This window comes from Pezoporus wallicus, unplaced genomic scaffold (genome assembly GCF_028554395.1).
Source record: "Pezoporus wallicus isolate ANWC-B61680 ecotype Strahan unplaced genomic scaffold, APGP_CSIRO_Pwel_v1 scaffold_7107, whole genome shotgun sequence".
In the NCBI taxonomy this organism is placed as follows: Eukaryota; Metazoa; Chordata; class Aves; order Psittaciformes; family Psittacidae; genus Pezoporus; species Pezoporus wallicus.
The window spans coordinates 1916091-1934467 of record NW_026642114.1 but is presented as its reverse complement, the minus strand read 5'-3'; the positions used below and the strand labels follow the sequence as shown (position 1 = coordinate 1934467).

At 41.3% G+C, this 18377-nt stretch overlaps 1 protein-coding gene across 2 annotated transcripts in view; it reads right to left on the bottom strand.

The window, feature by feature from the left end:
* Positions 1-18377, bottom strand: part of ACBD6 (acyl-CoA binding domain containing 6) — an 86339-nt gene that overhangs the window by 27785 nt on the left and 40177 nt on the right. For both annotated transcript variants that reach the window (XM_057427063.1, XM_057427062.1), the window contains one exon: positions 15731-15820. In XM_057427063.1, the coding sequence (XP_057283046.1) occupies positions 15731-15820 (90 nt within the window). The remainder of the gene's footprint in view (positions 1-15730; positions 15821-18377) is intronic.

Sequence of the window (18377 nt, the reverse complement as noted above, 5' to 3'; positions counted from 1 at the left end):
CATTCACTCAATCTTTCCATTTGCACTACCTGTTAACACTGCAACTGATGCCAAGATGATCTCTTTGCTTGATTACTGACATTTCTACTAGCTACAAGAGACAAAATAAGGTAGAAGAGCTGAGGGCAAAATTAAACCTGCTATTATCTATGTGCTAGTTTACAGGTGTGCCTTGCTTGGTGTATGGAAAGGCACTGCGGTCATAGGCATCTAGGGAGAGAACCGGGCACAGCAATGAAAACTTACAGTTCAGTAAATGTTTTAAAAGCTTGAAAAGATTTTCTTTTCTACTTACGCTGGACTTTCCTTTCCCCAGGCAAAACAAAACACTTTCTTTATGATTTTGTAGTTATTCTCACATAAATTCAGAGAGCTGTTTCATATTATAATTTACATGTGCACAAGAGGAATACTTGAGCTGACAGGCAAAAAAGAAAACACCAATGACTTAAAAGAAGTCTAAATGAATAGTTTATATCATCTTTAATTTTAGACACAGTGCACATTTATAACCTGTCTTTCCATTGTGGTTTATCCCAAGTGACTGGGCTCCCATGGCTTTAGCATGTTGTTTCTTACCAGCTGATGAGTGCAAACTGACCACATCCGCACTTAACTTTTCCATTTGAGAAGTAAACTTAATGATAAAGTCACCATAGCTTTGAGTTTTTCTGCTGCTGTGCAACATCCAGACTGAAACTGTCTTCAAGGTTTAAATTAACCTCTTTTACTTTGCAATTAGGACTGGAAGTAAGGCTGTATTTGATCGCTTCCTGTCATTCAGAAAACAAGCACTTGGTTATTAAGCTATGAAAAATTGATAATTTGCAATTGCTGAGCCACAACTTTACAAATCTCTTCTGAGTTTGACCACTGGAATTTAAAGTGCAATGCTCAATTTCACACCACTTCAGAAGCAAAAATTATCATGTAATCTGTGAGCACTGCTTGAAAATATCCTAACAATAGCAGCAGGAATAGGTCATTACAGAGAAGGTAACCAGGCATCTTTTGCAGACCTGGCTTCTGACTCAGACTCCATTTGCACAGTCCAAGTGCGATTAAAACTTGAGGTTAAAAAAAAAAAGAAGAAAGAAAACAGTAAATTGGAATTTCCTGCACACAGGTAACCAGGCCTCTGGCTGCATCCAAGCACATGCCAAGGCTTCTCTGCAATGTATTCCAGCCTACTGCTTTCGGAAATACTTCTCTTGTCTTCCGTGTTGGAGAAAGTCAACCAGTCAGAACTCCCTCTTTACTGTATTGTTCATTAATCACTATCTTGCTTTCAAGGCCACACTGAAAGGGAGACATTTCTCATCTGATCACCAAGACAGGGAAAGAAAATGCCTATAGATAGAGCTGGTGCTTTCCTCCTCTCTTTCAACATCTCACACACAGACAAAGCCCACCACTGTGCTCAGCCTCGCTGTCAGCAGCAGGGATGCATGGGGTTTTCCCCAGTGTGAAGCAGAGAAGTTGCCTGGAGGTACAGCCGCTTGGCTCCATCTCTGTGCTACCCCTCCCCACAGCTGTCAGGGGCATATGCATCCTATGAAACAGACCTCCAAAACCATTCTGGGTAAGAATAACCTTTAGGCCATTCCAATTCCTTTCCCTTGCCTCACAAAACCACTGCTGGATGTACACTAAAGGAAGGAAATATCACAGGGGAAAAACCAAAATCAATTAAAAGAAATTTGCAAACCATTGTGTGAAACAGCATCTAATTTAGAGCAGCCAGTTTTTATCTGTAGGGCAAGTAATTGCCATACTATCACAGCAGTAACATCATGCATCAGAGAAGGTGACAGCATTTTTAGGGGTATTTATTGTATGCATACTAAATTCAAGACTGTACCCCGCAAATTAATTTTCAAGGGTGACAGAAGTCAGCTGGCTAGAGCTGCTATTGCTAATAGGTAGAAAAGACCCACTTAATCACTTTGCATTTTTATTTGTAGAAGATAAAGAAACATTTCTTTCAGTAATAGTTTCATGCTTGTTTCATCTCATTTTATCTGGACTGCAAGTTCTGTTTAACTTCATTTGATCAGTTTTGTAAAGATTTTAGAACTACCATATTTTTATAATCTTGTTATAGCCATAAGATAAAAATGATTATTTGCCCCACCATTTCCCAAATCGGAAACCAAGACAGAAAGAAATCAAGTGACTTGTCCAAGGTCACACTGGGATTCCGTAGCAGAAATGGAGAATTAGAAATCTGAACTCGATTCTGAAAACAGCCAAAAAAGGAAATTTCCTCATCAAATCCACAGGGATTCTACAGACCTGGACATCTATCACTATGTTTTTAAATAATATACAGAACTGTGGATAACCCAGTTCTGAACGGGCAGATCCTGCTATTCCTCTCAGGTGAAAAACAACAAGCAAGTTCTCTCACTAATAAATAAAACCACCCTACCACTACTACCAGATGGGAGGAGCCTGAAGTTTAGCAAAAGCACCTGAAGGTTTATCACTTGCAAGTTTTGAAAATTTCAAACAGCAGGTCTGCACCACAGCTGTGTCTCTACAAAGAGGAAAAAAGTGGTAGTAATCATATTTTAATTTTTTTCTCCTAAGCCTTAGCAGAGCCATAATAGAATCTTAGAATCACAGAATAGTTAGGGTTGGAAGGATCATCTAGTTCCAACCCCCCTGCCATGGGCAGGGACACCTCACACTAAACCATGTCACCCAAGGCTCTGTCCAACCTGGCCTTGAACACCCCCAGGGATGGAGCATTCACAACTTCCCTGGGCAACCTGTTCCAGTGCCTCACCACCCTCACAGTAAAGAACTTCCTCCTTATATCCAATCTAAACTTCCCCTGTTTAAGTTTGAACCCATTACCCCTTGTCCTGTCACTACAGTCCCTAATGAATAGTCCATCCCCAACAACCCTATAGCCCCCCTTCAGATACTGGAAGGCTGCTACGAGGTCTCCACGCAGCCTTCTCTTCTTCAGGCTGAACAGCCCCAACTTTCTCAGCCTGTCTTCATACGGGAGGTGCTCCAGTCCCCTGATCATCCTCGTGGCCCTCCTCTAGACTTCTTCCAACAGTTTGATGTCCTTTTTATGTTGAGGACACCAGAACTGCACACAACACTCCAACTGAGGTCTCACGAGAGCAGAGTAGAGGGGGAGGATCATCTCCTTCAATCTGCTGGTCACGGTTCTTTTGATGCTCCTTCAGGACCCGTGGATGGATTTCATCAGGTCCCATGGAATTGTGTATGTTCAGGTTCTTAAGATGGTCAAGCTAAAGGGAAATATCCATCTTAGTTCCGTACATTTGAGACACGTTACTCACAACATATCACTGTTAAGTGGTGAGTTGTTCAGCACTGTGGTACGTCTGGATTTTTCTGTTAAGTTTTTATATGCATGCTAAATAAATTACTCAATCATCCTCTCCCTCTGATAATGGGAAACAACAGTTGTCAATGCAGTTTTGTTTGCAAGTGTGTTTAACAGCCTCAGGGACTTCATTTTGCTCCTGTCCCAGCTGGGCAGGAACGAAGCAGGAGTGCACAAACAATGCAACAGAAGCCTGCAGAATGAATCCACCAACTTAAGGGAAGGAGGTTGAGGTTGTGCTGGGAATGGGACATGAATGAGGAAAGTAAAGTAGTATATAGCAATAGCAAGTATATGCATGTACTGAACTGCTGCCTTGTTAACTACATTCTGTCCATGTGAAGCAAACATCCTGCAGTGGAAAACAAGAGGTGTTTTTCAAAGACAGTTTCAAAAGGGTGTGAGAGTACAGCAACCACTTATACACAAATATCAACAGCTGCTTATTAGATTAAAACCTGAAAGCTGACCTGACAAGGTGTTTGACCTAGACCTCTACACTTGAACAGGGAAGCCAAAGAGATCTGAACATTCTTGACAAGACAGACATTAACAGCAGCTTTAGACTTATGCAGTGCTAATGTGAAGAGGAGGTATGTCAAACCGAGTCACTGGCTGCGTCCAAGCTACAGTTCCCATCTCTCTTCCAAGCTGTGTTGAAGTACATTGGCAGAACAACATCCATCAGGCATGTATCAAATGCTGACCACAGCAGTATTTGTCCTCTGCAAAGATGATACCAGCAGAACAGTCAGATCTGCATAAACATTGCATTAATAACAGACTGGGTGAAGATTGCATTTTAATATTGAACTGCAGTTGAAGTACTGATTTATTTGAAAGATCAGAGAAGCTTCATCAGTTGCTAGCATTGACAACTACTTCAGTACCTACTTCTAGGGGATGCTGTACGTATCCTTTAACGCCACAAGTCTCATGCTAGGACCTCCAGCTTCTTCCCCACCTTTGGAGTTAGGGGATCAGTGTTGTAGTCAACACCAAAAGTCATTACATGGTTAGGTAAGGGCTTGAGAAACCAGTCATCGCCAGCACATACAACCCCCCACAAACAGAACATTTTGGAGATCAGAGCAGAGACACCAACTGCTTTTCCGAAGAACAGGCAAGACCACATCTGCCTCCACTGGCTTCTCTCACACTACAAATCTACCTTAATGATTATTTACACTTCCCTCTTCCAAGCTTCCTCCCTCCTCTTATGTAAACATGCTATAAATACAGACTTGGCATAAAGCCCACCAATCTACTACTCAGTTTCCCCCTGTTCTAAAGGTCTTTCTCTGGACAAGCTATGATTTAGCTCCAAGTTCCTGTAAGCCTGAGCAACTTCTTCCAACCTCCATCACCACTAATGTGACACATGCCCTTGTGATACTGGTGAGACACCCATACCGTGAGAAACCAAATCCAAATTTCATCATGACTCACATGGACTTCTTTATGGGCACCCTTCTGTGGCTCCTATGAGCCCTTTACAGGTTCTTCAGAGTTTTGGAGGGAACACTGACAGAAGTCACCCTACACTGTACATGCCATCGGACTTTGCCCTGAACAAGACCAAGACCTCTGGCCAATGTCAGATAATCCGTCACTATAAGCTACTTGCATCCAAGCCAGATATTTATTGGTATTGATCTGCCTGGTCCCAGCGAAAGACTTTTGTTCTCCCAACCCAGGACTTTGACCTCAATTAAGTTATGAATTTCAATCCGATAGACTGCTCCACTTACCCTGCTGCTCTCCCTGACTGGATTAATTAGAATTAGCTAGGCTGGGAGTCACCCCGAGTGCTTCATGGATCGTGTTATTTTAATAATAAATAAAGAGACAGCAGCAGCATACAAGGAAGGATTTTGAAAGATTGTTCGTCCAAGAGCATCATTCAGAACCTGCCAATACTAATTTCTCTGAGTTTGATTACCTCATTTACTTCTTTTTATTTCTATTCATTAATTGAGTTTTATCCCCCATTACTTCAGCTCCCCAAATGTGCCCTTCCTATAAAGGAACCAGACACACACTTTGCTGTTACAAAGTTTTATTACTGCAGCTCATCAAAAGTATAGTTAGCAGGAATGGAATAGTCATTAAGCATTTAATAATCTAATAGTACTGAGGAAATATATATATAATAGGGGAGGGGGAAGGGAAAGGAAAAGAAAGGGACAAGGCAATCCTGTCTACTGCCATAAAACGTGCACTGAGGGCTCTTTGTACAGATAGCTAATTGGCTGGTGGACAACACCAAGCATCTTCAAGAAGGTAATATCTAACACTGGAGAAAATGCATATAGCCATCAGGGTGTTTTCTGACATCACAACAATGCCTTTGGAACGAGCCAAAAATGGGTTGAATACCAAAGATATTTGATTGGCAAGGGGAAGTTTCTGAACTAGTGAGGCAGGGCCTGTTAGCTACATTATCCTTATTACTTCTCTTTCCCTACGAAAGCAATTACAAACTTGAAGATGTTGGGTTGCCCAGGCCTCTACTGAAATGGATTGTGTCGTGGCCAGCCATGTCACAGACATACTACAGAGTTATTGACCCATAAATGAACACTTATTTGTCATGCTCATTTTAATGTTTAATTGGCTGGAACAGCAGAAGCAGGTTTAGATGATGGAAGTTTACCAATTCTTCCAACACTGATGTCCAGCTTGCAGACAGCCAACTCCTAAGCTGAGAACAAATGCAGCAGACAACTGCAGTGCTCTTTCCACCTTCATGTAAGTTCATGCCATCATTTTGTGAGAAAACCTTCACAGGACAGGGTGATTTATTCCAGCCAAGATGAGCCTTGTTGTAAGACGACAGAAGACACAGTACAACATGGGATATCAAAGCTGGAACAGGTCTGTTAGATAAACCAGAAGGTCACTCCAGGATAGGATTTATTTGTTTTGTTGCAAAAGAAAGCAATTGAACAGTCTGTCTGAGAGACAGAGGGAGAATGAACCACCAAGACTTCTGCTATCCTTCATACCAGCAGGGATGCCTGTTCACATGGATTTCCAAAAGCCTTTTGATAAATTCTCTCACCAAAGGCTATTAAATAATACTGTCACAGAGAAAGAGGAAAAGTCTTTGCATCCTTGATAACTAACTACAAAAGTACAGATTGAATAGGAAAAAACAACCAGCTTGCACAATTGCTGGTGATCACTGGAGTCTCTGAGGGATCTGGCAAGAGCCTAGGTTGTTCAACCCACAGAAATGAACAGGGGAAGCAGGACTGAGAGTGAAGCATCCAAGCCTGTTAAGCCAAAAGCTGACTGTAAGATGCTACAAAAGGATCTCACAGTGACAGGGTGAAAAAAATGCAGATGAAATTCTGTGCTCATAAACGCCAAGTAACGCACATGTGAAAAAAAAATCTTTAGTCTAAATCCACAGCAATGGGCTCTGAACTATGTGAACTAGCTATTACCTCTGCAGGAACAGATCATGAGTTATTATAAACAGCTTTATTATAATAGTAGTTCAGTACTCGATGGTAGTTAATAAAAGGCAAACAACAAGGAAGCATTTGGGTAGGGGAAAAAAAAAAGAGAAAAAAAGAAAACATCCTTATATTGCTTTATTAAACTTCATATTGCATTTACAGCTTGGGCACTAAGAGAAGTGCTACTCCCTTCATCCAAAAGGAAATACAGAAGAAATTACTCAAAGAATGACAAGGAACAAAGTTACCAAATGGGTAAGCTTCCAAATAGGGTAGGATTAAATAGATTAAACTCCTCAGTCTGATAAAGAAGTGATCATGGGAAATCAAGGCCAATAAAGTCAAAAGCAGGACAGAGAAGGTAACTGGGGGAACAATTACTGTTTCTCATTACACAAGAACGATGGGATCTCACATGAAATGATCGTGGCAAGTGCAAAGCAAATGCACAGTTAAACTACAGAACTCCCGCTGGCATAAAAGGTTGGAAATCGGGATGAAAGAAAATTATCAAAGAAAAATTCAGAGCACAAAGATAATACCAATGGTTCAGGAAGCCTCCAAGCCACAGACTCTGGGAAAATATATGAAATCATCACTGTATGCTTAACCTACTCTGTCCCCTAAGCATTCACTCTTCTCTGCCACCGGAGACATGATACTGAGCTAGAAAGACTTCTGCACTGACAGGTATTCTCATGGATGCAGAATTAAGATGTACAAGTTGAGAAACAGGAACCTCCTGAATTAGCTTTGCCATTTCAAATGCTGTTTTGCCACTTAAAATTCATGGAATCAAGAAATAGCTATGACCATAAAAAAAATCTTATTTAAAATCTAAACAAAATAAGCATAAAGAATTATTTCTCTGACATCTGAAGTGTTAGAACAATCTTATTTAGGAAAACTACAAAAAGTACTTTGAACCAAAGCCTGCAAATTCAAGATACCCCAATGATGCACTCAGAACTGTGGGTTTTGTTGTTTTTTTTTTTGTTTTGTTGTGTGTGGGTATTTTTAGTTTTGTTTTTTAGAGCAAAATGGAAGAGACAACTACTGACAACAGATGAATACAAAATTCCATTTAGAAAGTAAACCCAGAGTTGCTCAGATTGAAAAGTCCTCAATGAGAATGGGAGTGGCAGAATTTAACTCCTTCAAAACAGGGAATGCTTTTTCAAAAAAAAAAAGAAAAAGAAAAAGAAAAGATGTTCTAGGAACTTAGTCTCCTGAGTGGCTGATTGGCAGTTCCTCTGAGGGAGAGGTGACACAAAGGCTATAGGAAATGAAGCAAGGCTAGAGACCATTCCTATGGTGATTAGAGATCATTCCAATGGTGATTCATTCACCTGAAAAACCAGCTCGACTGCCGGTGGTATCCTGTTTGTGAAGTTAACCAAACACCTTAATGAGGGGCTAAAGCATTTTCAACAATGACTTCATGAATTACAGGTGTTTTAGCACATGCTTATTTCAGAGAGACAAAGTGACACGGGGCCATCCCATGTCCTCACAGAGAGGCATACAAGCTAAGACTCTTTCCTGCCTCTGTAAAGACATATGAACACAGTAGGGAGTAAAACACCTGTTTCTTCTCTGCAGCAGAACATACGCAGCACCATGATGCCATCTGCACTGACCTCAAAGCTCACTGCTGCTGGCCTCTGCGTACTTTGAGTATTGGTAGAGACTGCAGTCATTATACCACAAAATACCTGTGCTGGTCAGGCACGGAAACAGGCACAAGGCTCCCTGCTGCTGAGCTAAGACTATATGCCTACTGCCAGGCTGCATTCCCCCTGCACCAGCAGGGTCCACGGAAAGTGCATCACTCTGCACAACACAGCCCTCAATACCAGGTGATGGCCACAAGCCATGCACTCTCACAGCAATCCACTAACATGTGCGGCTATCCTCAGTCCCCAGCTTTAAACCCTGCATTTTGATTACCCTGAAAGAAGCTTTAGATCTTGCGGGTGCAGCAGCAAAGACCACTGCCTGTTTTTTCAGGACCAGCCCTTGGATTTTTCTTTTCAAACATTTTGCATGTAGTGGTTGAAAGGACTGTGCGCAGACCCTGAAACCACTGCTGGAACATCACAGAAGCCTGCAGTTGCTTTCTCAGCTGGTAAGCCTGCTTTGCAGGCAATGCTGCACGCATACTGCCTGAGAAAGAGTGCCAACTGCTTTGCTGCACCAGCAATAAAGCAATGATTCATATGTCTACAGGGAGCAGAAGAAACAAAGACTGTACATATCAAGCTGGAAGATGGGAAGAAACAATGGAAAAATAAAACCAAACCCTAGCCTGCACAAGCAGAAGCAAGTATCATCTGTACAACCTACAATTTCTGTTGATGAGGCTTGAGGTGTCTTCAGAAGCTGGAGAGTAAACTAGGGATAAATCTCTGCATCTCCAAGCATGTATTCAGAGCTGCAAATATTTTGCAAATGTTTTTGCTGAAAGGGACTTTTCTCCTAGTAGGTAAAATCAGCATCTGCTGAGTGGTGACCATTTAACATTCAACCTGCTGCCAATCTACATTCCACAGAGAGACCCACAGGAGAGACATGGAGCTGTGCCACTTCTAATAACTGTGTGACTGGCAGTATGTCAATGCTTTAATGTAGAAAGCTACCCTCTGTCACTAAGCAGATCTCTCCTTTCTTTTGGCTAATGGCTTTCACACCCATTGGCAACAATGTCAAGACTGAAGGGGTATAAGCCTGCAGTCTTTAGACCTGCCTGACAAAGCTGACTACAGAAATACTGAGACAGGGACTGGAGGGAGTGGGTATAAGGAAAGAAGAAAACTATCATGGTTAATAATTCTGCTCTCATTGCTTTGCATTTCATCTTCGTTTAAACAGGGTCTCCATTTATTTGACACTCTACCTTCCTACTGCAGCAATGGTCAATTCAGCAGTACCTGCAACATCCTTTGCTTACTGAGAGCGTAACTATGCCAAACCCTCTGCAGCAATCATCAGATCTGGGACAGGATCCCTTCTGGCTTTATGAGCCAAGCTTTTAGCATATTTAGGGGAAAATTTATACCAGGGACATTAGCTGCAAGGGCACAAGGCTCAGACATTTTCCTTTTTAATCTCAGCCAGGTTCAGAGAATGGTCATAATAGCAGAGTACTTTGGCAGCTGGCATCCTACCTACAAGTGTGTTTGTGCTGATTAGCTTGCAGCAGAGGTGGTAGGCTGCATGGATGCACACAACATATTCAGTGGGGAGGGGGAAAGTTGTGTAGATACAGCCTTGGAACTTTGGTCCTTGGTCAGAACAGTCAAGATGCCCACACTGCTGCAACATCTCCCTATAGATACAGAAAAATGAGGGCATGACCTATATTTGGTGCGAGAGGCAGGGATGTGTGTTTGCCAAGACCAGCTTGATTTTTAAATGTCTATGCAATGACTCCAACACAAGGCCCATGCAAAGACTGAAGCAGTTTGTACTCTTGCTGTGAAATCAAAATGAGCAATACTGAAAAAGGCAGGCAAGGAGCCCTGACTTTTCCTCGGGGTTTTTTTGTTTTTTGTTTTTTTCCCTTGCTTTTTATTCTATATAGACACAATGCTTTTAGAGTCACACAGGAAAATAGAAAAAAACATACAAATAAAACAAAACCAACAGATCCCCCATCTTAGCAATTTTTAACATATCCATAATTTTGACTTCATTTTTAGCTAATGGTGGAAATTGGTCTTTGGATAGTTGATAAAAATCAACCTGTCTCTGCTGGGTTAGGACCGTGATCTGTGGCCCAGTAACTACTTCTAGTACAATTGATTTTCTTTTTTGGCAACCAATAGGCCAGTCAATAATAATGTTGTTTGAGAAGGATTGAGTCATGAGGGAGATGAACCCTCCTTGCCATTTATTATGTTTGTATTGTCTTCATTTGAAAAGATTTTTTTCCCTTTTTTTTTTTTTCCCCTAAGAGGATGTGAGTGAAAGTATTTCTAAGGGAACGGCTACTCCATGTCCCCATCTCCAGAAGCCTTCTGACTCACAAGTGTGTTAGCATGCAAATAGACAAGAGGAAAGTGGCTGTCTGCAAGCGATGTGCTGCAGGGGACTGGGAAAAAAAGCTGGGGAGGCAGCCACATTCTTCCTGCTACTCTAGACATCTTTTAGGAAAAAAGAAAAAAAGAAAAAAAAAAAAAAAGAAAAAAGAAAAATCCAGCTAACCCAAAATCATACCAGAAAGCATGACTTCAGACAGCTGTACAGCCTTGCATGAATTGGTACAAGATACAGATACATCAGCACTAAAAGCAACCAGGTCTTCTCTGCAGACAGCACAGACACAAGGTGCTTTTCACTGAAATTACTAGTGTATATTAATAAAATAAAAATAAAGTAGATAAAATAAATTAAAAATCTGCATATAATAGCAACAGATTTTCTATTCTGATGGGTTTCAGTTTTCCTTCTCAAGTTGCCTTGTCAAACCGCTAAGGGTCCACGGGTGACCCTTGAGAACTTGTTGGCAAGCAGTTGAAAATCTCAGATCAGTGATCTGCACCTTTACTAGGAAAGTGAAAGGTCAGCAAATAAAAACTGAAGACAAGTTATAGGTTTTTTTCATCCTTGTCATAGCACAATTTTAGCATACACAGATTATTAGCATAGCACTGATGATTAACAGAACTGTACAATTATTTAGTTTAAAAATCATAAAATAATACCTAGATACAATTTTAACTCAGCTGTTCTACTACATAGACATGTACAGAGATCTCAATTATCTCTCCTGTGCCAAGAGATACAGTTCCACTTAAAAATAACAGTATTTATTTGAAGACTTGTTCAAGTGGCAAGATAGGCTTGAAAATTTTTTTCAAAGTGAACTGATTTGTGGCAATCACTCCAGGACTGTTCTGCATGCATTCCCAAGGGCACATCCTAAACACACAGATTATTATTTTGGAGCAGAGTATCCACAAATGGAACAAGGTGCAGCCACAGCAAGTCCAGGAGGAGAGTCTATGGTCTTCTGTTTTGATGTCCTTCTCTCTCTCATTGAATAATCACCATACTGTGATGCCCTTCATCTTTCTTAAAACAGCACTAATAATTTGTATACCTGCAATGCTCCCTGCACAGGACAAGCAATCACGTGTGACTTTTGCACCAGAGGACAAAATCCTCCTTTTCAAACTGCCTTACTTGCCTTGCTCTTGCAGGAGAAGGTGACCAGACAGATCCCGCCCCAAGAGCGATCTTCCACCTAAGAGTGTGTAATCAGTACACTGTGCCTAAACTTCCCCTAAATACACTAAAGGAACCCCCCCTGAAAGCTTGTTGAACATCGGGGGGCAGAGCCGAGTTCTGCTGTCTCCTCCACACTGGCACTGCACCACCAGATACAAATGAAGACGAATAAATTCTCCAACCAGGCCAGCTTGCTGTTCCTGGCAGGGGGAGCACTGAGGATGCCATGGTGCAGCTGCAGGGGAGCACAAAGCTGGGATGCAGTCCAGCACAATTTGCATCCAGTGCCTCCCCAGAAAACCTCCTTTCCAAGGCCAGAGAAAACACTGTAAGGAATATCTCTCCCTGTAGGGGAAAAAGGTTTTCCTTTGTTGCTCATCCTGTGCAAGTAAAGCTTATCCACATCTTCATACATTTTAAAGCTAGAAATAGATATTATAATCATGTTGCTGACCTGCTTCATAACTGATATGAATATATTCCCCTTCCTTTTCAATTAGAAGCCTACATTTTAGGCAAACGGTTCCAGTGGAAGAAGGCCGTTTTCAGACTGAGCCCCAAGCTCTGGATACTTCCAGCAGAGTTCCAAAATACCATATCACCACCCACTTTGAAATGGCCTCTGGCTCTGAAGATTTAGGTAATTCAATTACACAAATGCTCCTTTTTTCTACCTTTCAACAAAGTAGAACAGCCTGTTGCCTTTCTGTATCCCCTTGCCCATGGCAATCGCTTACCACCTCTTTTCAAATGTGCTATTAGAGTTAATTATGAACAATCAGAGAACTCAATGGCTGTAGCTTTTCAGTGACATTAGTGAACTACCCTTTTGAAACTGCAGTACCACTGTTTAAAACAAAAAGCACAGCCGCTGGACCACTGCAGTCCACATTGCAGTGTGGTTATTTCCAGAATTAAAGCAGTTTCGAGCATGCTACACGAACGAAGAGGGCCAACCAACCTCTCCTCCTGCTCCCAAGCTGTCTGTTTATCAACAAAGAGCAGTAAGTTGACTCTTGCAGAGCCTCTTGATCCAGAAGCTGCTAGTACTTTGACAATAGATAGTACAAAGATAACTAAAATAAAGCAGCAAAAAGTGAATAAAGCGCATCTGTGGGCACAATGAACTGGTATGCTTCACTCCAGGCGGCCTAGCAGAGCACCACTGTCAGAGTCTGCTTAGAGCAGCTAAATCCTTTAGCACATTCCAAGAGAGCCAAGATGGAAGAGCATTTATTAAAAAGGTAATGGAAGAGAACATAAATCTGTCGTGCTGTCTGACTAACTTTTAAGAAGCATACAAAAAACACAGGCAATTTAAAAAAATAAACTGTTTTATAGCATTTTTCTCCTTTGCTATATGCTCATAACCAGCATAATCCCAAATTCATTCTTTATCTTTTACACTGCTTGCATGCAGGTACTGCTGCAAAATTGAAGAAGACAAAAACACCTGAATTGCTCAGCAGTGGGTGGAAACTGCAGAGGCTGCTTGTATGCCCTGGGCCCTGGCAGAGATGCTGCATGCAGCCTGTGAAGGGAACCTCTACTGAGAGCACACTGCTCTGAAGTAATAGTGCCACTGATTCAAGTTACCAGAGATTCCCTTACACCTAACCCACTGGTACTGTATAACAGGCACTGTGGTGTTTATGACCTGTTAAGAAGCCAGGCTTTTTCCCTCTCCCTTCTTCTTCTGATTGCTCTTAAAATTCCTTCTGCTCTTGCTTTGGATGAGTTCTTACAGGGTAAAGGTCAAAATAAAAAAAGAGAAATAAACATTAGGTCACAAAGTCTTGAAATGTTATTGCAATTTATATATGACTGAGAATAAAAATGTGTCTGCTTTCTCTGGGAACATACCTACATGCAAACAGAGACCTTTCTAAAAATTCTCCTTTATTACCTTGGTGGGGGAAAAAAATAAAAATCAAAGATTGATTTTCTTTTTACGGCTATTATTAACCTTTTGTTACTGGCCAAAAATCATCTGGTTAGAAAATGTGCAATAGATCAAAAAGAAAAACACGATAAGAATTTAACAGAAAATTAATACTCAGGGAAAACCAAGATGACTCTCCCTTCAGCCTTTTCTTTTACAACTCAGACTTCACCTCCAAAGAAATGAGACAAGCGACAAAGAGGGGTGACTTTTCAGACTGCTGCAGTGGTACAGCATCACAAACAGAACCATCTCCCAGGCTGGCAGGGCAAAAGGGACTGGCAGGTGTCTGACCTGACTCCACCCCAATTTCAATGCAAAGCTATTCCCATGTGTATCTGACACATCGCTCACTTGCTCCAAGTGAAAGGCAACTAACTGGTCTCAACAGTGAGGCATGTAAAGCTCATCATTTGTACCGGCTCCCCTGCCCCTCTTCAGTGTAAGGGAAAACTCTCATAAAATCCATTACAACTGAAATCACCCAACATCTAAGCATGAAGACATGGCTCTCCCTAGCTACTGTGAAGCCATGCTTCCTAATACAAGGCAAAGGCAAGAAAGACTTTTTTTTTTTTTAAACCAATTCCATGTGTGCTAAATACCAGCACAGCTATTTCTAGCCTGTGAACCCTACAGGTCTGCTGACAAGTCTTCAGATTGCAAGTGTGCATAAGGTTCACCTCTTACAAATTTCTGAAGCATTTATCGCAAGGCTGCCCAAGATCTCACTGGTAAGAGCTAGCAAATTCGTCAGCAGAGGTGTATCTATGCCCAAACTGGGCAGGAGAGCAAAGCCAATAAGTGCCATGCTGGTCAAGAGCAGTCAATCATAATTCAACAGAAATAGATTGGACAATTATTTCCAAACATGATCTCATTTACACAGGTCAACCCTTAACTACAACAATCTGACAAAACTAGGAACATTGACTCATGAGCACAGGCAGACTCAAGCTGGTTGGCTGGAATGAATCACTTGCAAAGCACAATGCAGTTCATTGGCTGGTCTATTAAGGTGCCATAAAACTGCTTCTAGTTAAACTCAGACACATGAGCTGCATAGTGTATTGGCTAAAAAAGCTGCTTTATTTTAAGTCAAATTGTGCTAGAAACAGTGACTCCCAAGGGGGTGAGGTGGGTATGTGAGCATGGAAATGGTATAAGCTGTTTGACTTTGCCCTCAATCAATACCGAGATCCTACTGTAGCTGTCATATGCCCACCACGTTGTGACATGAAGCATCACTTCCTCCTGTGGCATGCTCTGCCAAAACCAGGCACTTATCACATGCTTTTCTGCTAGGCAAAGCGGTATTCTCTTTCCATTAGTTTACTAAGCTCTGCTGAGAGTGTAACATTACAAAAAATACACTAGAAAATGCACTTTCTGTAAGAACCTATCAAACACCTCGCGCAGGAAATCCCTCTTGCCATCAGTACCACGAGTCACATTGGAAGCCACAGCCAAGGTGTTAAAACAATTTTACTGCAAGGAGAAGTTTCACCAGGAATGGAAAAAGGCCCTTTATTACTATGTACTTCGTGCAACCAAATTCTGTTATTTTTCTGAGGTTACCTTTTTCGATGTTCTTCTCTGTGATACGTATCCTGAGAGAACTTGCTATGGAGTTTTGGGAGAATTCCATTTCATGTGAAACATTTGGTCAAGTGGCTACATAACATATTGATCATATTAAAATTCGTAGTCCTTTCTTACCTGGCTGTTAACATCAGCAGCATGTTGTAACAGTACGGTAACCAGCTCCTTGTGTCCCCTGTCACATGCCCAGTGAAGCAGTGCCCGACCCTACAACATCCAGGAGAAAATTAAGAAAGCCAGCCAAAAGAAGCACAGAGAATCACAGTCTTGCTATTAAGTATTGAGCACCAATAACAAAATTACCAGACTTTTTTAAAAAAAGCTCCACTAGTATTAGTATGTAACATATTATTGCTCCTCATTTGGACTTACAGAATAATTATAGAAGTGTTAAAAGTGACACACAGTTCAATTTTTATTAATTTAGCATCAAACCCACAAGCCAGCATAAAAAAAAAAAAAAAAATCAAACCCTAACAAACAAATAAAAAACAGAGGGAAAAAGTAAGCAAGGAATGAAAAGCAGGAGCCATGACAAAATGGCTTGTTTTCCTATACAGACTTGGGATTTTGACACTTCTGACTTTTCTGGGAGCAATGACTGACACTGTAAAGATAACATTTTCAATGCTGCCTAAGTCACCTGAACACCAACTGCCCAGAAGCTCTTTTCTCTGGCAGGTCCAAAACACTCAACCCACAACCCTGCCTCTGCTGCAACAGAAGATTAAAACTGGGCATTTGAGCAGGCATCACCCATGACTGTCCTGTTCCCAGCTCTGCAACACGGGCTGCTGACTCCATGCCTCCAGCCCCCCACAAAACCTCTGCAGTTTTCTTCCCATCCCCTTTCTACAAGTCTCTGCACAACTTAAGTCTCACTGCATGCCTCTGCCACCACAGGAGGACATGCAATGGAAGTTTAGATCTTCCTGCCTGTAAAGGACACAGGAATGAGGCTTAGGACCCGCCTGAGGGCAGACACACACAACTGAAAGCACAGATGGCCTCAGAATGGGCTAAGGAAGTAGTCAAGTGAAGCCAAGCTTTTGTGGTTAGGTTCATGGGCGCCTCTCTGAGCTAGAACAGCAAGTGTGGCACACTTACAGGGAATTCCTTGGAATCACCCTGTAGATGACCAGGAAATCATCCCCCCAGCTGTGACACTGTCAGATCAACCTTTGTTTTCCATTATGCTACAGTAAACAGTCACAGACATTCACAGATTAAATCAGTTAAATTAGCCCACGCCCAGTTATAAATCTCATGACAGAGCAGTGAGGAACAAAGTAAGGAACTAATTTATCTACTAATGAGAACTATGAGACAATTTTCCGACCACGGTGCCAGAACAGCAGGAGTGGCAGAAGACACCTGCAACGAAAGCTCACACTGCTTCTGCTGGATATTCTTGGGCAGGGCAGCAGAGGAAGAACATGTTTTCAAGTCAGGAAATGCATGCTTTTTGACTCAGGAAGTAGTTAATTTTTGTAACACATAATTTTAATGTTACATTAATTAACCTTGAGTTAGAATGAATATTCTCACAATGACTTTCTATGGAAGTACTGCTTACATCCATAGGCCATTTAATGATTAATGTTCTTGTACTCAACACCACTATCAAAGTCTAAAAGGAGGAAAGAATACAATTTTAAACCTCCTGCCACAGAGGTTTATTTTGAAAGAAAGAAACACTATCTGCAACAGGCACAATAGCAATAATCAACAGATTATTTCCATTTCGCTTTGCATATCTAGGGGAATAATACTGTAATTACATGTGTAATTACTGTGCAATTCACAATAACAGACATTTCTATCCTTTATAGCAAAATTCATGTTACAGATTAGTGGCTATAATAGGTTGGTTTGCATTTCTCTCTGGACAAGTAGAATCTTATTTTATTGTTGCTGAAATTGGCTGGGACCAATAAATGTAAACCAACAGATTGTGAGAGACAGTGCTGCCAATGCTGCCAGCTCAAGGATACTGCAGCACTGTGCAACTGGTTCCTTCACATGACACTGGAGGCTGGTCCTGCTGCAAATGTTGCCTTTTGAACAAGACAAAAAACTGAAGTCTGATTATCTATAGTCATTAAAAATCTCCTTGCGCTATTTGCAGGAGTATGGATTTCAAGTCTTGGGCCAATTCCACTTTGGATAATTACACACTGCTTACCTATATATTTTCTCTGTAATTCTAAATGGATACAATATTTTCCAATTAGTGACTTAAATGGCTCTGCATTGTAATTGTGCACTATTAAAAAGATGACACGTTCCACCCAAGAAATGTCTGCATCCTTGTGGCATGCTATACCCTAAACACAGGGTATAAGGGACTTTGGAGACCTGTACAAGAGCACACCATCTGATAAATAAGTAAAAATACGTGCAGAAGAATCTCAACCTACTTATTGCATAACAAAAAGCATCTGCATATTTGTATATAATACTCACTACTGTGTGCATAGTACCAGGCAAATCAAAATGCTCGGGAGTTCTAGCCAATGTACTTAAAGCAATATACAGCTACAAAGCCCACTTGTTTCCCATGTCTTCCTTCCACATCCTACCCTTAGCAGTAAGATAAACTTAAAATGAATGTGCAATACAACTCTTTGCATAGCATGGATATTGCCTATGAACATTGAAAAATTCTTTAGTCTGCACAGCTGCTGCTTTATATCAGCATATAACTTGTGTTTGTGTTTTTAAATAACATGGCAGAAATCTTAAAAGCCACAGATCGCACTTC